The sequence below is a fragment of the Tyto alba genome, unplaced genomic scaffold, assembly GCF_018691265.1.
Source record: "Tyto alba isolate M040663 unplaced genomic scaffold, T.alba_DEE_v4.0 Super-Scaffold_20000042, whole genome shotgun sequence".
In the NCBI taxonomy this organism is placed as follows: Eukaryota; Metazoa; Chordata; class Aves; order Strigiformes; family Tytonidae; genus Tyto; species Tyto alba.
Genome location: NW_024881293.1, coordinates 7221918 through 7240783, shown reverse-complemented (window position 1 = coordinate 7240783; position 18866 = coordinate 7221918). Strand labels below are relative to the sequence as shown.

Below are 18866 nucleotides of genomic sequence, written 5' to 3'. Positions count from 1 at the left end.
GACTCTGCACAAACGGGGCACGCTGCATTGCCGCTTCACACCCAAGTCCCCGCACACACCAAAACGCTACAAATACATCAAGATAAGGAGTAAATGTAATATGTAAAATGTAGTAAGGATGGCTTTCGAGGTGGGCTGGGAGCCTAGGAGCTGTGAGGGTGCTACGGGCCCCGCCAAGCTCAGCGCGACGATGACCGCGGCTGACGGGCTAGAAAAGGGCGGGCTTCCCCTCAGGCGATGAGCGGCCGCCCCCTCAGGACGGCTTCGAGGGTGGAGCGGGAGGTATCGAAGCTCTTCCTCGGAAGAGGAGGAGCCGGCAACCCTCTCCGCCCGCCGGCGAGGCGCGAGGGAACGCTGAGGCGGTGCCGCCCCTCATGGGACTGGAGGAAGCCGCCGGTCCCCGCGCTTCAGCCATGTCTGAGGAAGGAGCCGCCAAGCTGCGCCTCAAGCCCAGGAAGGCGCCGCCATCCTGCAGCCGGGAGCCCAGCCCTGACCGGGACCCCCTTCGCCGGCGCCAGTGAGTCCGGGTCGGGTGGGACGATGGCTCCTCAGCCACCCGCAGCCCGCCGCGGCCGGGCCGCTCCGCTCCCGCCTCTGCCCGGACTGTGAGGGTGCAGCGTGGCTGGGGCAGCCGCGCCTCCGGAGTGCTAAAGGCAACTTCATACAACACCGTCGGTAGTGCCTTTAAACAATGGGGAAACATTAAGTGCGCCGGGCCCTGCACCATCTGCACCCGTTGTTGTTTTGTTTTTTGTTTGTTTTTTTTTTTTTTTGGGGGGGGTGGGGTGGTGCACAGAACAGCACGGGCGAGGAGGGAGTCCATGAAAAAAGTTAACGTATGAAAATTAAGGCTTTTTTTCTTCAGAATAAAGGCTTACAGGAGACCAGAAATAATTCCGGTTGGTGTTTTGGTTTGGTTGGTTTTTTTTTTTTTTTTTTTTTTTTTCAGCCCTCGAGTAAGGGAGGGATTGGAGAAAGGCGGGGGGGTGAAGAGGCGGCGAGTGGTTGGGTACTTGTTTGAGCCTGTTGGGATGTGCAGGCGTGCTGGCAGCAGTGCTCCTTCCCAAAACAGGCTTCCAAGGGCCGATTGCTCTGCTTTTTGAGGGCTTGCAAGACTTGTCTGTAGTTGCTTCTCAGCGCAGCATCATGCCGGGACACTGACCCAAGAAAATGCATCAGTAAGATGTGAGAATGCTGGAAATAGTACTCTGATGTTAACAATCCATCCTTCTGAAATTGTCTTTACACAGCACTACCAATATAAAAACCTCTTAGTGCTTACTTCATAGTTAAACCTTCTGAATGCCTTCCTAGGTTGGATTAGATCTAGTTGTTTAGAAAGATAATCAGCAATTTCAAATGGCACTACGGGAATGGCAAAGCATACAAGGGATCCAATGCAATCACCATCCTCAGTGCAAACACTTCCATGGTTTCTGTGCTCATTCATTCAAATTCAATATTTGAGAAGAACAAATTGTGGCTTCACTGTTTCACTTGGAGGTGAATACAGTAACAAATACCTACATCTCATTTGTTACAAGTAGAAAACAAGGCTTTTAGACATTCTTTTAAAAAACTTGATAATTGTTTTGATAGCTCTACAAGTTATATAAATCATGGTAAGCTGTAAAAATTAGTTTGCAGGCTGAATAATGTCTCTGTTCAAAAAAAATTTTGCTGTAGGCTAGATAGAGGTTCCCTTGATAAACAAATACTATGAACAGCTAAATTTTTTTTCCTCCACAGGCCCTCTTGCCTCTCAAACTGCATGATGTGCCTACTGACAAAGGCTTTTTATGTGCCTCTTTGTGGTATGACATGGCATAGGATAGCTATGTTTCAAAAACCACCAGCATTACAGAAGGGGTAAATCAAGTTAAGTAACAGGCAAACTAGTAGCAACACATAGTATTTTCTTCCCTCTCTCCCACCCTCTAACTATTGGACTGCCTCTGTCTTTACAGGACACTAACTGACAGATGTTCCTGGTTTGAAAAAGAAGACTTAAATGAATGTGAAAAAACATGGATTTTGTTACTGGAAGACATCGCTCAAGATTTACAATGCACAAACTGGCAAACCTTGCCCAGTTTTCCAGAGTTCTGTGGAAAGGTAGTGTGCTCTGTCCTCATTTGCACTTTGTGCATTGCTTACAATAGTGACAAGTCTGAATGATGATGATGTTAAGAGGGGAAACAATCTGAAACAGCTTTTAAATAGATGTTCGTTTTCAGCTCTTTACTCTCTACATATAGTGGTGTGACTTAGGTAGTATAAGGACAACTAAAGGGGCTTTTTTTGCAGTATGGCAAATTCTTTAGCACATTTTGCTGGAAAGAGGTAACCTGTGTAAGTATATTGACTGCTCGTAAGCACTAGCACCTCCCTAACGGAATAAAACTGGAAAAGGCAAACTCTGATGGAGAGGTTAATTATACAGACACACCCATTACATTGCTCTAATAGCCTTAGGCAAATATCATAACAGAAAAACCACAGTCCTTCTAAAGTAGAATTTTTTTTTTCCTGAACAGCAGCAGGTTGTTGTTTTCATCCTTAGTCGATATGGGACGTAATAAAAAAGTACCCTATTGTATTATTTTAGAAACGTTAAGAGAAGACACATATTGCATAAACATAGAAGTTCTTGGTTGCTTTACAAGTACTAGAGATCAATATAAATAAAACGTTCTTCAATGTAGATTAGCTTTCTCCCTATTTGTAATACATTCAGCCTTGGTTTTATGTATTGATTGAACTGCATTTGTTTGAAGACACTGTGTGTGTGTGTGTTACAGAGTTCTGAGGAAGACAGTCTACAAAAACAAGAAGTCTTCACAATTGGAATGAAAGACTTCGAGTGGGTATCATTCCCATCTTTTTGCAAAGAAAAATGTCTAGAATCAAAGGACCTTAGCTTGCATCAACTAACACAGAACCAGATCAACCATTTACATAAAGGACAGGACCAAGCAGAGGAACTGAAAAGTTTACCTTCTACAGCTGAGAAAACATGCTGTGTAACTTCGACAGATCAAACCAAAAATATGGTTGGGGAAGACACAAAAGGTATTTCAAACCTGGATCCAAGTCCCAAATCATGGACACTCATTCAACCCAGTCCTACACGGCACTTGGCATCATTGCAAAGCTCTGCAAAAGCTTTTAGCTTTCAACAGCAGCACAAAGTGACTGTCGAGAACAGCAGAGAAAACAGAAAAGAAGAAGATAGGAAAGAGCTTCAAATACAAGCACATCAAAGGAATGTTTCATTTGGTGAGGCCAGCTGTGTGCCTGCAGAAAAGCAGTCTCCTGCCAGGAGCGTACCTGGAGCTGAAAGCTGCAATAGGAGGATGGAAAATCTGAGTGAAGGATCTTCCACTCTTGACAGGTGTCCAATGTGTCTGATGCATTTTAGTGGAACGTAAGTTTTTTCTTTTTTAATAACTTCGCAGTATACAAACACCACAATGGTTCTGGATGCATTCTCTATATATAAAATAATGAAAATAGACAAAAATTCTAGTGTAAAGTTCTCTTTACAGAATTACCTAATTCAGTTTGGAAGTTCATGATTACTAGATTACATTGCTTCCAAAGAAAGCTAAGTTTAACCTCTCTGGTACACCTTGCTAGTATATGCACAATTAGCATTTTAAAATACTGCAGTACGAAAAGACCTTGCTGTGAAATTTATATCATAATCCAAAATTCATTCTGGTGCAGCATTCCTGAGAGTTCAAACCTAAGTTTAGAGCTAGGTTGATCAGTCTCATACCTGTCACTTGCTCTTCGAGACAGAGACTTTACTGTTAGAGCCACACTGGTACCTGGCCCACCAGCCCGTGGATGTCTTTGGCTGAGCAACCGTGCTCTCGATTCTAGAATTAGCTTTCAAGGTCTGGACATGATGGAAGGAAATGGATTTTTCTTATGCAAGCTCTGATTAGTACAGCTAAATGAGTTCTCTGTTGCTGTCAGGCTGCCTTTATAAAAAAAATCCTCCTTCCCAGCAATTGACTATCTACTCTGCAATAAGAATTATGTTGTCTGTTGAAATTACACCATTTCATAGGATTTAGGCTGTCATAGTTGCTGAAAACATATTGGTCAACAGGTCCTCTAACACCGCAAGATGTATTGGCTGCACTTTTGTTTTCTTTCTTTTGGAGGCTGAAGGAGGAGACAAAAGGACAGCTTCATTAATATTTATAAACTGTTGTCATAATATCAAGAGATTTAGGCAGAAAGACTAAACATTCTTCAGGTCTTCATTCTCACTTCTATGCTACTGGTAAATCTGTGCTGCTTAGGATTTGTTTCAATGCTTATAAAAGCTGCTTTACAAAATAAAATACTGCAATATGGGTAAGGGGGAGGCTCACATCACAGAAACAGCTCTCAAAAAACGGAAACTGGAAGCAGGCATGAGAAAGCATCCTTCCTCTGTCAGAAATCTGTTTCCTGAATCCCCCCGCTGGAGACGGATGTGGAATAAGGTAATGGTTTTCTATCCTGTATCAATAGCCTGATGGGTCCAAGGATGGCGTTACTTGTGCTGAGCAGATGGAGTGGGAGCATTGTCTCCTAGTTAATGACATAACCCAGCTCTTAAGCACCAGGTGATAGAAACTGGAAGAGTCTGTGGCAGATTGCAGCACTGCAGAGCACAGGAATTACCCCTTAAGCTATGAGAACACTTCTGCAGTGGCTTAGGGAATGAGAGTGAAAGGTGAAGAATAGTCTAAAAAGAAGGATTTGACTGTTTCTTTCTGAACAAATTCTCTGTACTTGCAGCTTGTCAGAAGGGGACATTGATGGTCATCTTGCGATGTGCTTGTCTGAAAGTGCAGATGACATAACTTGGTAAACCCAGAAGAACGAAGAGCAAAGGAACAAGGCCAAGGATGGACCTTTCTCACAGGAAAAGGAATAATGTGGCAAAGCAGCACACCCTTGCCTCAGACTTGCTTAAGGACCACAAGCCAGTAACTAGTGGAAGGTCAAGTGCCACCTGTGCGTTTGGGGTCTTCTTATTGTAAATCCTCTCAAATGCATGTGAAATAGCACCATTTTCAGAACTAGAACTACAGGACATGCCAGAGACCCTCAGGGAAATCAGCCTTGGCACCCCTGCAATCTGGGTGCTTCTGAAAAAATGTGCTGTTGTAAATCCCTGAGGAACATGTTCTGTCTAATGCACCACTGCTGTTCTGAATCTCTAAGTGTAGAAGAAAGCAAGTGAACAAAAGATAACTATTAATAATCTAATCCAGAAGTTGACTGACATTTTTTTTTTCTAAGTAGGTAATCTGTGAAAATAAGCTTAACTGAAAAGTCATTCAAGCTTAGCATTTTTCATTATTTTAATATTCAAGTAAGAACTTATTTGATCATACAGTTGATTTTGTGAATATATCTGTTAAAAAACACAACCCAGACCAAGTAATGGCTGGGGGTATTTTTTTTAATCTTTCTGAAGGAACACAGCTAAGTACATAACTCTAAACAAATTAGGGTCCAGAAAGAACACTTATCCTGCCAGTTCCACAACACTGAAATGCAAAGCAAGATTTAATAGTCAGCCAGCCAAAACAGCTGCTTTTTGTACCAGTTCTTCCCCCCCACACCTGGAAATCATCAGTGTTTGAGACAAGAGGAACACCTGAGAGCTGGTTCAGGCTGGAAGGTATTCAGAACACTCATCTACTATTTTAGTAACTTCTTAATAGGAGCAGGTTAACACTGTATGAGCTTGAGAAAAGCAACCTCTTCCCTGAATGACAATACATGACATTTAGTGACAGTTCAGCAGCAAGGATTGGAAGCGATGAAGCCAGGCGGAGGCAGCTGTTCATTCCCCCCAGCAGGCCCTTACTGCTGGAGCCCGGCAGCTCCTCGGGTCCCAGCCTGACAGGTAGAAGGTGGGTCCTGCTCCGGACAAGAGCAGGGCACAGGTGCCCCAAGCAGCTGCTGCCCTCAGAGCTGCCTTCACAGAGAGGGAAGAAGAAGAAACTGACCGAAACCCCGTCAGACACTGGCATTTGTTCATCTCAACAAACCTGGGCCCTGGACCTCAAAAAAGAACAGTTCAGGTGCAATCCAAAGAGAATAAACACAGAATACAGTATCAAAATACAGGAAGAATCCTATAGATTTACTTTACAGTGGGGTCTCTTTAAAAAGTGCAAGTTGGACATAGCTCAGTTCACTGATAAATAATAACAGTCTATTAACTTTTTCATTAAAGTCTTTAATAGATGTGCAAGAATATAAATGATCTTAGCTGTTATGGATTAGTATACCATCTTCTGCACAATTAAAACTGGTCAGCAAAGATCCCAACTAATTATACAAAACTACAAGAACATATTTACTGTTTTACAATCATTAAATTAGCTAGAATTTTCATTTACTATTTCAAATAAGACAGCTATATATCATTACCAGATCCATTTGTAATATATTAGGGTTTTTTTTTTCCAAACCACACATTTAATTACATCCTTCATTTTCTTTTATTTATAAAACAAGTACTTTATATAAAAAAATTCCCCTTCATCATGAACAGAACATTATTCAAACACTTGCACTCGAGCAACCAAACTTGTATCCAGCAAACTATTTGGCAACACAGCAACATTGTAAATGCCTGTAAATTTTTTAAATAAAATCAAGTAGTCTTTACAATGTTTGTTTAGCAAATGTGTCTTTCTGTTCTTCCTTCCCGCCCTCCCAGAATGTTCTGAAACCTAGAAAAAAAGGTTAAAAAAACCCCCACCCCACATTTCTAATATTTCCATTTTAAAGTCCTATGCCCTGGCATGTCAAAGGACAGCTTAGTCTGTCATATTTCCATTTATGAGCTGCCTGCAGTCACTCCGATAACTATTGATTACTTTCATTGCCAGGGGAGTTGAAAACACTGAAAGAAAAATTATTTAGGGTAAATAAAGTAATTGCTAGGGAGAAGGGAAAAAAAAAAAGAGTAATTAAAAAAATGTCAGATTACATTTAAAAGGTAAATGTTTCCTTTAGTAGATAATGAAGTATCTGTAGTCCAGGCATTTGAGGCAAGTATTTCTTACTGATTAAATTAATTTAGTGCTAATTAAAACACAATTTGCCTAATATGAAAAGCTACAGTCCAACAGAGAAACCTACAACTTAAACCTGAATGGGATTAATATAATGAAATACCCACAGGTCTGCATAACTGTGGCTAATGAGGGGATACAAAATGTAGATTGTTAATCAATGATTACTTGAAAATTTTAAACAATGTTTTGGCAGTCTTGTCCTAGCACCTCATGACTTGGATGTGAATCCGAAAGATGTCATGTTCAGCACCTAAAGCAATGCTGTACCCTGAGAAAACCATATGTTAATGTAAAGAGAGTGGAAGTGGTGCAATTTATCCTGCATTTTACACCAAATCAGGTGAGATGTCATGGCACAGGGTTTCTCATCTTCTTTCCTTCCCACATAATTTTTTTTTTCCTTCCTATCTCTACAAGCCACAAAACACAGTTACACCAAAACCTAGCAAGAGATACTGCCTCTGCTGTTGTTACTCAGAGGCAGGTACATCTTCACAGCAGATGAAGTTTCAGACAGCAACAGACACTTACTGATCCTCAAACGGAGCGACGCGAGCTTTTCCAAGCTGATAAATCTTTACCCTTTTTGATGGAATACACCCTTGCCCTGCCCCAACACCCCGCCTCGTTTCCACAAGAAGGGATTTGATAGTTAGCTTCTGTTTTATCCAGTTTTTTAGGTATTCATTTTTCTTCCACTTAAAAAATTTACTACATGGATGCAAATCATTTTACCAAAACATCCCATTCTCTTGTGTAGAATGATTAGTTATTAATATACACTGAGTAATCGTAAGCAGAGAGTTTATCCTAAGTAGGAGGTGTGCTTTATCAGGAAAGTGTATTTTATATTATGGTTATTCTAGATTTACTATTTAAACTTTAAGGCTATGCTTTATTATGCTTTTGCTCTATTTCTGAATATTTGTATTGTTGATAAAAATACTTTTCAAAAATCTAATATACAACACAACATCATTGTAGGTGTAGGCACTGCTTCAGTATTTTCAGAAAACCTTCGTGTGCAAATTTAGTTTTCTTCCATCTATACATTTTGGTAAATTTGGAGTTTAAGACAACATATTTTGAAATTGATACCGTAAATTCAATTTGGAATTAATATTGCTGAGTCACTCTGCATTTCAAATTCTATAAAGATGCAAATGAACATTAGGCTGCAGCTGTGAACTGTATGTTTCATACGTAAATGGTTACTTAATATTAACAAGCAGAACTTACCAGGTTTAAGAACGTTCCAAATATGTAATAATTCTTCAACGCAGTTTATCCATTTAGGCACTTAAATCTTGTACCCAAATTTATGTTTTGATTGCTAATAAAACACAACTCCTTTTAAATATATCTGAGACGTTTAGACAGGTACCACTTGTGAAAAAAGGCATCAAAAATAAGCTTCAACACCACCGTAATATATTTTATTCTTCAGGATGTTACACTGTAATATTCTTCAATTGGTAGCTCATTGCATCAAATGTTTGTAGAAAGTGTGTGGATCTCAAAGTTTTTTAGAATCTCCTTTTCCAGGGATGCAATGAACTTTTCAATCCTTCATGAAACAGGCACAAAATGCAAATCCCTTCATTAATGAAGCCAGTTGTGTCAGTGCCCAGAACTTAAGAATCACTAAGCGGCAGAAGACACCCACCAAAATCATTATTCTCTTCTTTGATTTTCAGCAGCAATTTTTTTTTTAAATCATTGGTCTCCATCCAAAATCTTACAGTTCCCCAGCCTCGCATGCATATACTGTAGTTAAGGATAAATTTAAAGGTCATTCACATTGTCCACAATGAAGATGTCATCCCTTCATACTGTTTCTTCTGTTGACAGCAACAATGGATTAATATATTCAAATCCTTCAAATTCTGACTGATCTATTCGCTTTATTATATCTCTGAAAAACAAATAAAGGCATTTATTTAGTTTTATCAATTGCAAATACCATTTTGCTGCTGTACTTTTTTTTCAAATAACAGCATATTACTTTACAGATATGTATGTATATCGAGTTGTACAGAAGCAACAGTAAATTAGTTTTAGGAAAAAATTAGTCTCTGAACATACAAATACTTAACATTAATGTCTTATGCCAACATCTAAAGCAGTATGACTGGAAATTTTGAAACATCTGATAAAAAATTTATTTTCCACACTTCCAGTTAGGGAACATGCATACATATAGGGCCCAAAAAGAAGCCTATAATAAATGGCTTGTTTATAATACCAATTTACAAATAAAACCCAGATATTTTGTTGTCAGCAAGGGCTGCTAATGTTATATGTAAGATAAATACTACCAAAGAGTCAAGCGCAAAGCTAATGCTTTAAAAAAAACCAAGCTACTGTACGCACAGGAAATCCAAGGGAAGATTTATAAATTGATGTATATAAGAAATAGAATTTCTTTTAAGATGTCATGTTCATGAAACTTCCCATACACTTGGTATATAGCACTCATACATTTGGTGTTTGCAATTTTATTGTCAATTAGAACCTGTAAAGCACGAATACGCCTTGAAGTTCTTTGTGCCAGAAAACAATAACTGAACCACTTCACACTGGTCTCCATTCAGCTATTTGCTTCATGTATGCTGGACTCTTGAGAAAGGGAGAACAGGCTGTGAGCTGTGGATCTGATATATAGGTAAAGCTTCTACAAAATTCTAGCTTGAGCACCTAGGCACACCAATATCCATAATGAAATCTCCAAATATATAATTACGTGAGGATAAACACCTGCTACCCAAGAATGCAGCAAGAGAAAGACCCTGAAACAGTGAATTTATTGCCACTGGAGTAGACTCAAGGGATTGCTAGTTACAGTGTTCAGCTTTACAATCCCAAATTTAATCAACATAACTTCTATTTGTACAAAAAAATATTCCCTGACCAATTAGCTAATCCTGGGGGTTGACCTAAGATTATGAGGAACTTGATTAAAGAGGCTCTGAAACAGCACTGTCTGTCTTTCAGAGCAGTTTAGCTTTGTTGTATAGCAACAAAGAAGGAAAACTAGTAGAAGCACATGGGCTGGAACGTGACTATCTTGTGCCATTAATTATGAAAACCTTTAGATGGGATGCAACAGCCTCTGCTGCCACCATGGCACCCCGCTATACACAGGGCTTCAGACAGTATCTAAGAACGCAGAAATCCATCGTTAAAATCTCATTTCCATAAGCTTAACATTACAGTCAGCTTTATTAAACATCTGATTAGACCCAAAAGTTCATTCCAGAACATCAGCAATCAGTAGCTCTACAGACTTCAGTTAGAAATTGTCAAGAATGCCAAGTGCTGGAAATTTAAGAAACAGGTTTTCTTCAAACATGAAAGCAGTGAACAGGACACCAGGCTGAAAATGATGCATCATCTTCAGCAGAGGGCATATAGTCAGATAAGCCAAAACTAACATAAATAAATGAAATAATCTGGGAAAATAAAAGTGTATAATGTGCAAGCAAATCTTTGCTGCTCCCTCATAGTAAAGCTCACCTAAAAATCCTAACTTCACAGATTTCAGGATTCAGTCTTAGATTTTTAATAAACCCAAAATCTCCTTGGATTCATTTTACTTCTGATCAAAATACTGAAGAAGCAGAAGAAGGTTTCATTGCATCTTTAATAGCACAAAAATTTAAGAAGAAAACATACGCTACTACACTCTTTAATGAGAAACAGTATTTTAAAGTTCTTTAAAAGGTGCTTTCTAAGTGCCATCTAGCATTAGCATCACTCACTCAAGCCTTGAAAGAAACATGCACCTGTGAAAAAAAGAATGGAACCCCCCCCAACTGTTGCTTCCCTCAGCAATTCGATACTCCGATTCTCACAGCGACGGTGCTTGGCCCACACTCTGCCCTTCGCTCAGATAATACGTTTATCACCAGACACACAACAAATGCTTCATAAAGAAATGAAGTCAACAAAACTGCTTCTTCTCCCACGTTTTCCCCCACTGCACAGTTTCCTCTTGTATTCCCAGAAGAAGTTCAAGTTCCAATTTGAAATTTTGACACTTCAGTAAACCCTTAAAACTGTGTACAATTACACTCAGGGAGTTTGGGCAAGCCAAGTCTGCCATCTAACTACCAAACTAAAGCCTGTTTTGTGTGTCACCTTGTGTCTGAAGGAACGTCTGCCTTCGTGTACAGAAATCACTCCTCAGCCTTCCAATTCCTTTATTAATGCATACTTTTTCATCCAGCAAATTTATTCCATAGCACATTTAAATAATAGCTTTCTGACACATTTTCCTGCTATCTCAAGCTTATTCTGAGACCCAAGGAGCTGTGCCTGATTTGTTTCTCCCCAGTACAGAAGCACAAGCTGCCTGGGTCAGGAATTGAATTTCCATCTTTTCTTTCCGTGCCAAGCACACGCTCAACAGCACATCAATGCTGCATTCTCGACTTTGATTATAATTCTAGGCAGTCTTCTCACATATAAGAAGTATGGCAAGTTATGCAAGGTATGTAGGATACAAAACATTTCAAATTTACTTTAACTTGACTGTGTTCTTATGCTAAGTACATAGTAATTTTCAAATAATTTTAAATTAATTTCTTAATATGCAACTGTAGTTGGAGAAAAGGAAAAACATACTCATCGTCTGGGGTTAGCTGCACAGGTTCGCTGGTGAACTGTGTATCAAAGTTATCCAAACCATAATCATCTGTGATCTGAGGCTGAAATGGAGGGGTTGCTTGCTTCTTTTCCAGCTAAGGAAAAAATATAATGGCAGAGGATAAAAATTAAAATATTGAATATTTACAAATCCCCTAAGAAAATAAACATACATTGGCTCTAGAGTACATGCACAGAGAAGTCACTATAGCTGAGCTTAATATTGGTAGAAGATACAAACACATTAAATACAATCTGACATTACGTTTTAGACGAGTAGATTTTGACACCAAACAGTATATGCTCATCCTGTTTATCCTATTGCTGTATTTTAAACACAAAAACTTCAAAAATTATCAGAAACTAATAAAATTTTAAGACTATAGAAAAAAACTGTTTCCCAAGCCTCTTACCCTATATATTTAGAACAAACACTGATGCTATACACATCTGGCTCAACAGTTTGTAAACCAACAACATGCTCCAGAAGCTTTCCATTCAAGCCAAGATGCTCTCCCAGAATATAACTCATTTTCCCTTTTACAAGCTCCTCTAAAGTTGCCTCTTGTAAAGGCAGCCTCTTAGATTACGTCAAATCAACATAATCAGGCTTATTTCTTAACATTAATTCCAGCACAGAACAAAAAGAAAGAACAATATTTACATCCCAATAAATTGCTAGCCACAGGGGTAAGCAATCATTAAAAGCAAGGATGTGTTAATCAACAAAATAGCTACAGCAGCCCAGAATTTTATTCTGCAATTAAAATTTAACCATGAATATATTTACATACAATGTTTCCTGCTACAGGAACTAGAAAGCCGTATTTATCTTCCTCATCAAGGACAGTCAATAAAACATGGGCAAATTTTTTTTTGACCCAAATAAAGCTGTTGTAGTCATTGAGAATCTTTTCTCATTTGCTAAACACCAGTAGCATGTTCAACAGTATCTACAGTTTTCCAACTGAGGCAAATCCCTGCTATCCTGGAGTGTTATTAGCTCACTGTTCTCACATGTTTGAATGATACAGGAACTGATTAAATGCTATTTTTATATATATATATATATATATATATATATATATATATATGACAGATTAAATGCTATTATTTGTTTAAATCACTACCCATGGCAGTTCCAAAAGGTGTGAGAAGAATTCCACCTTTTTAAGCTTGCTTGCAAGTAGTTGTACTTCCAGGCCCAGTAGAAAATCACAGCTACAGGTTTTAATTTGTAGAAGCCTGAGCAACCAATCCAGCATATCAAAACCAGTCAATAACCACGTTTTGTGATTTCGCAGGGCCAGCTAAGTTCTTACCAGCTAAATTACTCTTTACCGCAAGTGACAAGCCACACTACTATGCTTTTTACATGTTACATCTATCATATTGCTGAGTCTCCCAGTTGAAATATTATAGAATATGAAGTATTTAAATTACAATAAACTAACTGAGTCTTGTAGAATTAATTATTCAAATGGATTTATACTTCTCACATTTTTCCTGGAGTTATTAATTATACACTACTCACTTTTGTGAACAGAATCCTCTTCTTCATGACTTCCAATTTCATACTGCACCCTAATATAAATACTAACAAGCCAAAAAAAAGCTCTCTTCTGCTTCATAAAGAGGGAGAAAAAAAAAAAAAATCTCAAGTGCAACATCTTACTTGAAATGAATGCTTAAACTCCCTGGCTGCAGATCAGCATTAGCTGCCTCTCTCCCACCTGTAGCCTGGGCAACATTCAAACTATTCTTCTACATCCTAAGCAGATCGTGCAACAGCTAAGTGATAGCTACTGCTCAATTCCTTCATACAAGCAAACAAGCTAGTTCAAAGCATGATGTTCCAGAAAATCAGTAACAGGTAAACAATACTGCTTAACATCAAAGACAGGAACTTAAATAATAAAACCAGAGTGAACTGAACCACACTGATAACATGTAACAAGAAGAGCTAATTTTTCCAACGCTTCTTAGTCTAACTAGAAATTCCCAGCATTTCAAAGACATTCGTGTTGCTTAACATCCTGTGATTTTAGTTAAGTTTATTCTACAAACATCTGTGTTTTTTATGGAAAGATGACTGACCAAATACTAATGTCCATAGTCATCAATATGCTGAGGTAATGCCTTTTACTAAAAATATGTAATTCAGGGATGGAATATGAGAAAGATAACCAGGAATGCATTAATGCTGGAGAAGAATGATGTACAAAAATCGTACTGTATTAGGAAGTATAGCTGTACCGCTGTGATTCCTAATGCCTCACTAATTAGAAATAGTAAGAAACCCAAAATGTCTGTGTGCTGCAGTATGCAATGACAGAAAAATAACAGAACTAAAATCAGTAAATAGTATCTTTCATTCTAAACACAAGATCTTCACATCTACATATTAATGGAAGGTATGGCAACACTCTATGGGCAAACTGACCATGAAGAAATCTTATTAGGTCAACAGGTAAAGAACCATCATAATCACTAAGCAGTAAATAAGAAAATGTCATACTCTGAAATCTAAAATTAGCTCACAAATTGACATTAAAAATTCACAGAACCATAGAACATCTCAAGTTGGAAGGGATCCATAAGGATCAAGTCCAAAATTCACAGGATCACGGAACAGTTTGGGTTGGAAGGGGCCTTAAAGCTGCCCCCCCCAGTGCTACTCCCTGCCCCGGGCAGGGCCCCCTTCCCCCAGCCCAGGGGGCTCCCAGCCCCGTCCAACCTGGCCTTGAACCCTTCCAGGGAGGGGGCAGCCACAGCTGCTCTGGGCACCCTGGGCCAGCGCCTCACCCCTGCACAGGGTAGGATTTCTGCCTTAGATCTCATCTAAATCTGCCCACTTGCAGTTTAAAACTGTTCCCCCCTCAATCCCACTGTCCATGTTGCCAACACAGATGTTTAACAGCGCCGGGCCCAGTACCAACATCCCCAGGGGTCGGTACTGGTCCTCCAAGCTCAGGCGCGATGGAGCCCAACAGAGAGTCAGGTAAGAATGCCCAGAGGCTGCAGGGCTGAACAAGGAGCTCCTGGACAAGCTCAAACACAAAAAGGAAGCCTACTATTTTCAGAGTGGAGCTTTCAAGCTACATTCTTTGCTTACACAGTTCCTTGTAATGGTCTCACAAAACACAAGGGACTTCTTACGTATGATACAGTTAGGAATCCAGTTTTCCCATTTAACACTAGTGAATTAACCATTAATTAGAAAAACAAAGGAAAACGTAAGATAAATAAAACCAGGCTTCCAATACTAACAGAGTGTCCTTGTCTCAACTGTATGTTTTTTTGTTTAGTGGGTCACTTAGCAGAAATTACAGGACCTTGAACAGGATCAGCATCTCACTGTTACAGGCTTCATAAAAAAATCTCAGAGAGCTGTATCAGAACAGAGGTACAAAACTTCTCGCATGGATCCCCTTGCAATAGAGTGTAGGTATGCTGGGGCAGAACTGATGTTGACAGAGCAAACAGAAGGAAGGACAGCTGTAAATTCTGGGTAACAGAATCACTTGGAGGCATCTGTGAATGCACTGCGTAAGTTCTAGCAGGTGATGGTCCTGTTCCTGCTGGAGGGAATCCCATGCTCACGTCATTAAGGGACAAAGATGCCATAGCAAGTTAATTTTGCTCCCCTCCCTCAAAAACAAAATTAATTAAAAAAAAAAATCAGTGTGGCTTAAAGGTACAAGAACACAGAATCTCAAACAGAATACTTGTGTAACAGAGTTTATACTGTAATATTGACACTCAAAACTTCCAGATAGGCCACAGACCATTTCACAAACATACTGCCTCTGCTAAAACAAGAACTTGGCCTTCACTGATACCAGCAAGTCAGACTACATAATTACAAAGCTTAATAACTTGAAGATCCTTATTCAATTTCTTGAAAATTCTGTATAAAACTAAAATTCAACCTAATGCAAAATTGTGGTTTTATGTATGGGCAGGAAGGATGTTTTCAGGGAGAGCTAGGATAAGATTTCAACTTATGCTGCATAACTCATTCACCACTAATAAATTTCCTTTTGGTAATGATACCAATAGGCATGCAATTGAATAAAGAATAAATCGCTAGTTATTTCAGAATAAAACTCTGCTTCTAGAAATTCTTCCTGCCTTCTCTGAATTGTGGAGATACTTAATTTTCATAATCATAGGAAATCTAACTCACTTATATTCCCCCCCTGTTATATTAAGGAATTAATCACCACAGAAGTTTGTACTTGAAAACTTTGGTTAAAATACAGGAGGTTACAGAATTTTCTGACCATCAGTTCTGAGCTATACACCTTTGCAACCTGTATCAATACTCATGCTACAGGGCATAAAATTGACCACTATATGAATCAGAAGGAAGTTAGTTAGCTGTATGAGAAACATTGCAGGCTAGGAGCATTTAGAACCATTTTTACCTTCCTCTGAAGCTTCTGGTATTGGCTTTGACAGAGACAGGCTACCAGACTTGATCATTATTCTGATCTGTTATGGCCTACGTGGTATATACAGTTTGGGTTAGCCTTGCTGGCCACTGGAGGTCACCATTCCTCTAGAGAAACATCAGATAGAAAATCAACATTCAAAACTCCCTTTGGAAGAGACCCAATGACACTAATGGAAAACCAAAAATCACAATCTGTTTTCATGCAACACATCCTCAGTGATAACAGCATTAAATGACAAAGCAACAAGCCTGTTTTAATGTGTGGTTTTATCTGGAGATTGAAATTCCTTATGAAGATTTGTTTTCACAGTTTGCATTTAAAAATTAAAGTACATTAACCAGGTTATTAGCCAACTACTACCTGCCTTTTGCTGGGAAAGAAGCAGATAGTCCTCTCTGTTTCACCACCTTTTGAACTACTAAATGCTAGATAGTATTTAGTACCAGTTGTAATTCTTAATTTTCTGAAACATCATTTGGTATCTGCTCATGCAAAAGCAAGGCCCAACTTGCTGTTAATCAATGTGAAGCTGCCAGTAAGGCGAGATCCATGTTAAAGAAATGGCAGCTCTGCAGCTCGTGCCACATCTGCATTCTCTTCTACTGATTAAAGCTGAATCATCTCATCAGCCACACTGCAAGCAAGTTTTTCTTCTGAGATTTAAACGATTCACCACACTGTTTAGGTTTCCATTCGCTTTCTATGCTACAATTTCCAGCAATCTACTAGCAATTTCCAGATTTTTCTACTTTTAAGCCATATATTGCAACCTAAAGCACCCTAATGATACAGCAAAAATCTACGGATTCATATACAACCTCAATTTTTTCTTTTAATGCATTACTGAATTTCCAACAGAGTCTCGGGTTAAAACTCCCCATTTGGACATCTGTCTCACCAACTTTTATTTACTTTGGTTCACGGAAAGTACTTTTATGCAGTGAAAAATTTAATATTTTTACATTGACATATTTAGCCTCTTTTGGTCCCAATAAGATAGTAAAAGAACTCCACAAATGACATGGAATAGTCTGTTCAGAGTACAGGCAATTCAATAACAAATTCAGAGATCACAAGGGTCACCTGGCATCACTGAGAATTAACAAGTTACAAACTAGATCATTTGATAATCTCTCTTCTGAAATGAGGAAGGAAACGTATATACTACCTGCAAATCAGCCCTCCACACTGATTCAATAAAACTTTCATTATGCTTTCTCCTTTTAAAGTATGTATCTGTGTTGCTACAAACCAAGAGTGATTAATCTCTCCCAGCATGCTTTTATGTAGGGTATGTGCTTTATTGTTCAGGGTGCCTAGGGAGAAAGAAAACTCTTGAAGGAATCTAGCCCTTTAATCTGTAGGGAGGTAACAGGGATTTTCCTGGATAGGAAAAGGCTCAACTCATGTACCCCCTTATTTAGGCTGCTTTTTTCCTATAGATTCAAATCATAGTCCTGCTGCCTTTCAAGAAATGGCGTCTGCTTCAGTGTGGCCAAACAAATTTGGAATTTGCGTGAAAGCATTTCCAGAAGAGAATGAGGGAGCAAAGCAGCAGTTCTTCACTGCAGACATGAGAGAGCGGGGGACAAGAAGATGGAGGAATTTCATATGCTCTGTGGAGGACAGAAAACTAGCTTATTTTCCAGTCTTTGAAGGAGTACTATCACAGGTAAAATCACACCATTTGCATGATTTTATAACTGTGAAAAGACATTCAGTACAATGTATCCAGGATATACAGCTTGCATAGATTTTAGTCATAATTAAAATAAAAATAGCTCCAAAACCTTTTGGCAAGCCACCTCAATTAGGGATCTTTTTAGTTCTCTGTCTCACTTCATTCCTGGCTTAAATTCTATCCTCATGGTATTCACATGTGGATCCCGTGCATCATATCCTAATTCGCAATTACAACAAATTCAGTAAAATACATTTTTACAGTGATTGATGGTACTTAAACCACCTACTTAACTGTAGTTTGGTGTTTTCTTGTCCATTAAACCAAGAGATAGGAGACTAAAACTTCATTAAAGTTTAACTGTTTAGCTTCAGTAAAAAGACAAAGTTAGAACGATGACTAAATTTTCTAATATAGGGCAATGTTAATTACATTTCAAAAGCTCTCAAAGCTATAAGAAAATGTAATGTTTATGATGAGTAAGTTTACACAATTTTGTTACAATATACAGAAAGTCATGTATGTTTCATCAGAATTCCTGCAGAAAGAAACAAATGACTCATTTTCTTTCTTTTCTTTCTTTCCCTTACCACAGAGTGCATCACTACCCAAGATTAAGAGAGTCAGCTCTGACTTCTCTGGTTCCCTAATTAGTGTGGTGCTGGTATGCTTCTGAAGGCTTATAGTATTACAAGTAAAAAAAGGCTGAAAATAATTAGAAAATAGGAAAATGCATTTTGATCATAATTGGAATTGCATTTTTAAGATTTATCTGGAAAGATCTCTATGATCTTTGAATTTGATAAACTGATGCAAAACCTGTCCCCCGCTTCCTTCCTGAAAAATGCAAGTCCAGATCTTTTGGCCCAGCCTTCCGAGTGCAGAGGGAACGATCTTAGGGTAACAGACGATGGTCAATTATTATCCAAGAGCAGCTCTGACGCAAACAGCCTTGCTCCCTTTTCTAGATTTACT

The 18866-nt window shown here is 38.8% G+C and overlaps 2 protein-coding genes across 4 annotated transcripts in view; one reads left to right on the top strand and one right to left on the bottom strand.

Annotated features, from left to right (window-relative positions):
* Positions 1–319: 319 nt before the first annotated feature.
* Positions 320–6693, top strand: FAAP20 (FA core complex associated protein 20). Its single transcript, XM_033007516.2, has 4 exons — positions 320–517; positions 1968–2115; positions 2802–3427; positions 4801–6693. Exons 1-4 carry the CDS (start codon positions 375–377, stop codon positions 4871–4873), a joined length of 990 nt encoding a protein of 329 aa, XP_032863407.2. The 5' UTR covers positions 320–374; the 3' UTR covers positions 4874–6693.
* Positions 6694–8512: 1819 nt separating this feature from the next.
* The window catches only part of PRKCZ (protein kinase C zeta), a 66139-nt gene continuing 55785 nt past the window's right edge, over positions 8513–18866 (bottom strand). For all 3 annotated transcript variants that reach the window (XM_033007511.2, XM_033007513.2, XM_033007514.2), the window contains 2 exons: positions 11730–11845; positions 8513–9018 (listed from right to left, as the gene is read on the bottom strand). In XM_033007511.2, the coding sequence (XP_032863402.1) occupies positions 8931–9018; positions 11730–11845 (204 nt within the window). In that variant the 3' untranslated portion in view covers positions 8513–8930. The remainder of the gene's footprint in view (positions 9019–11729; positions 11846–18866) is intronic.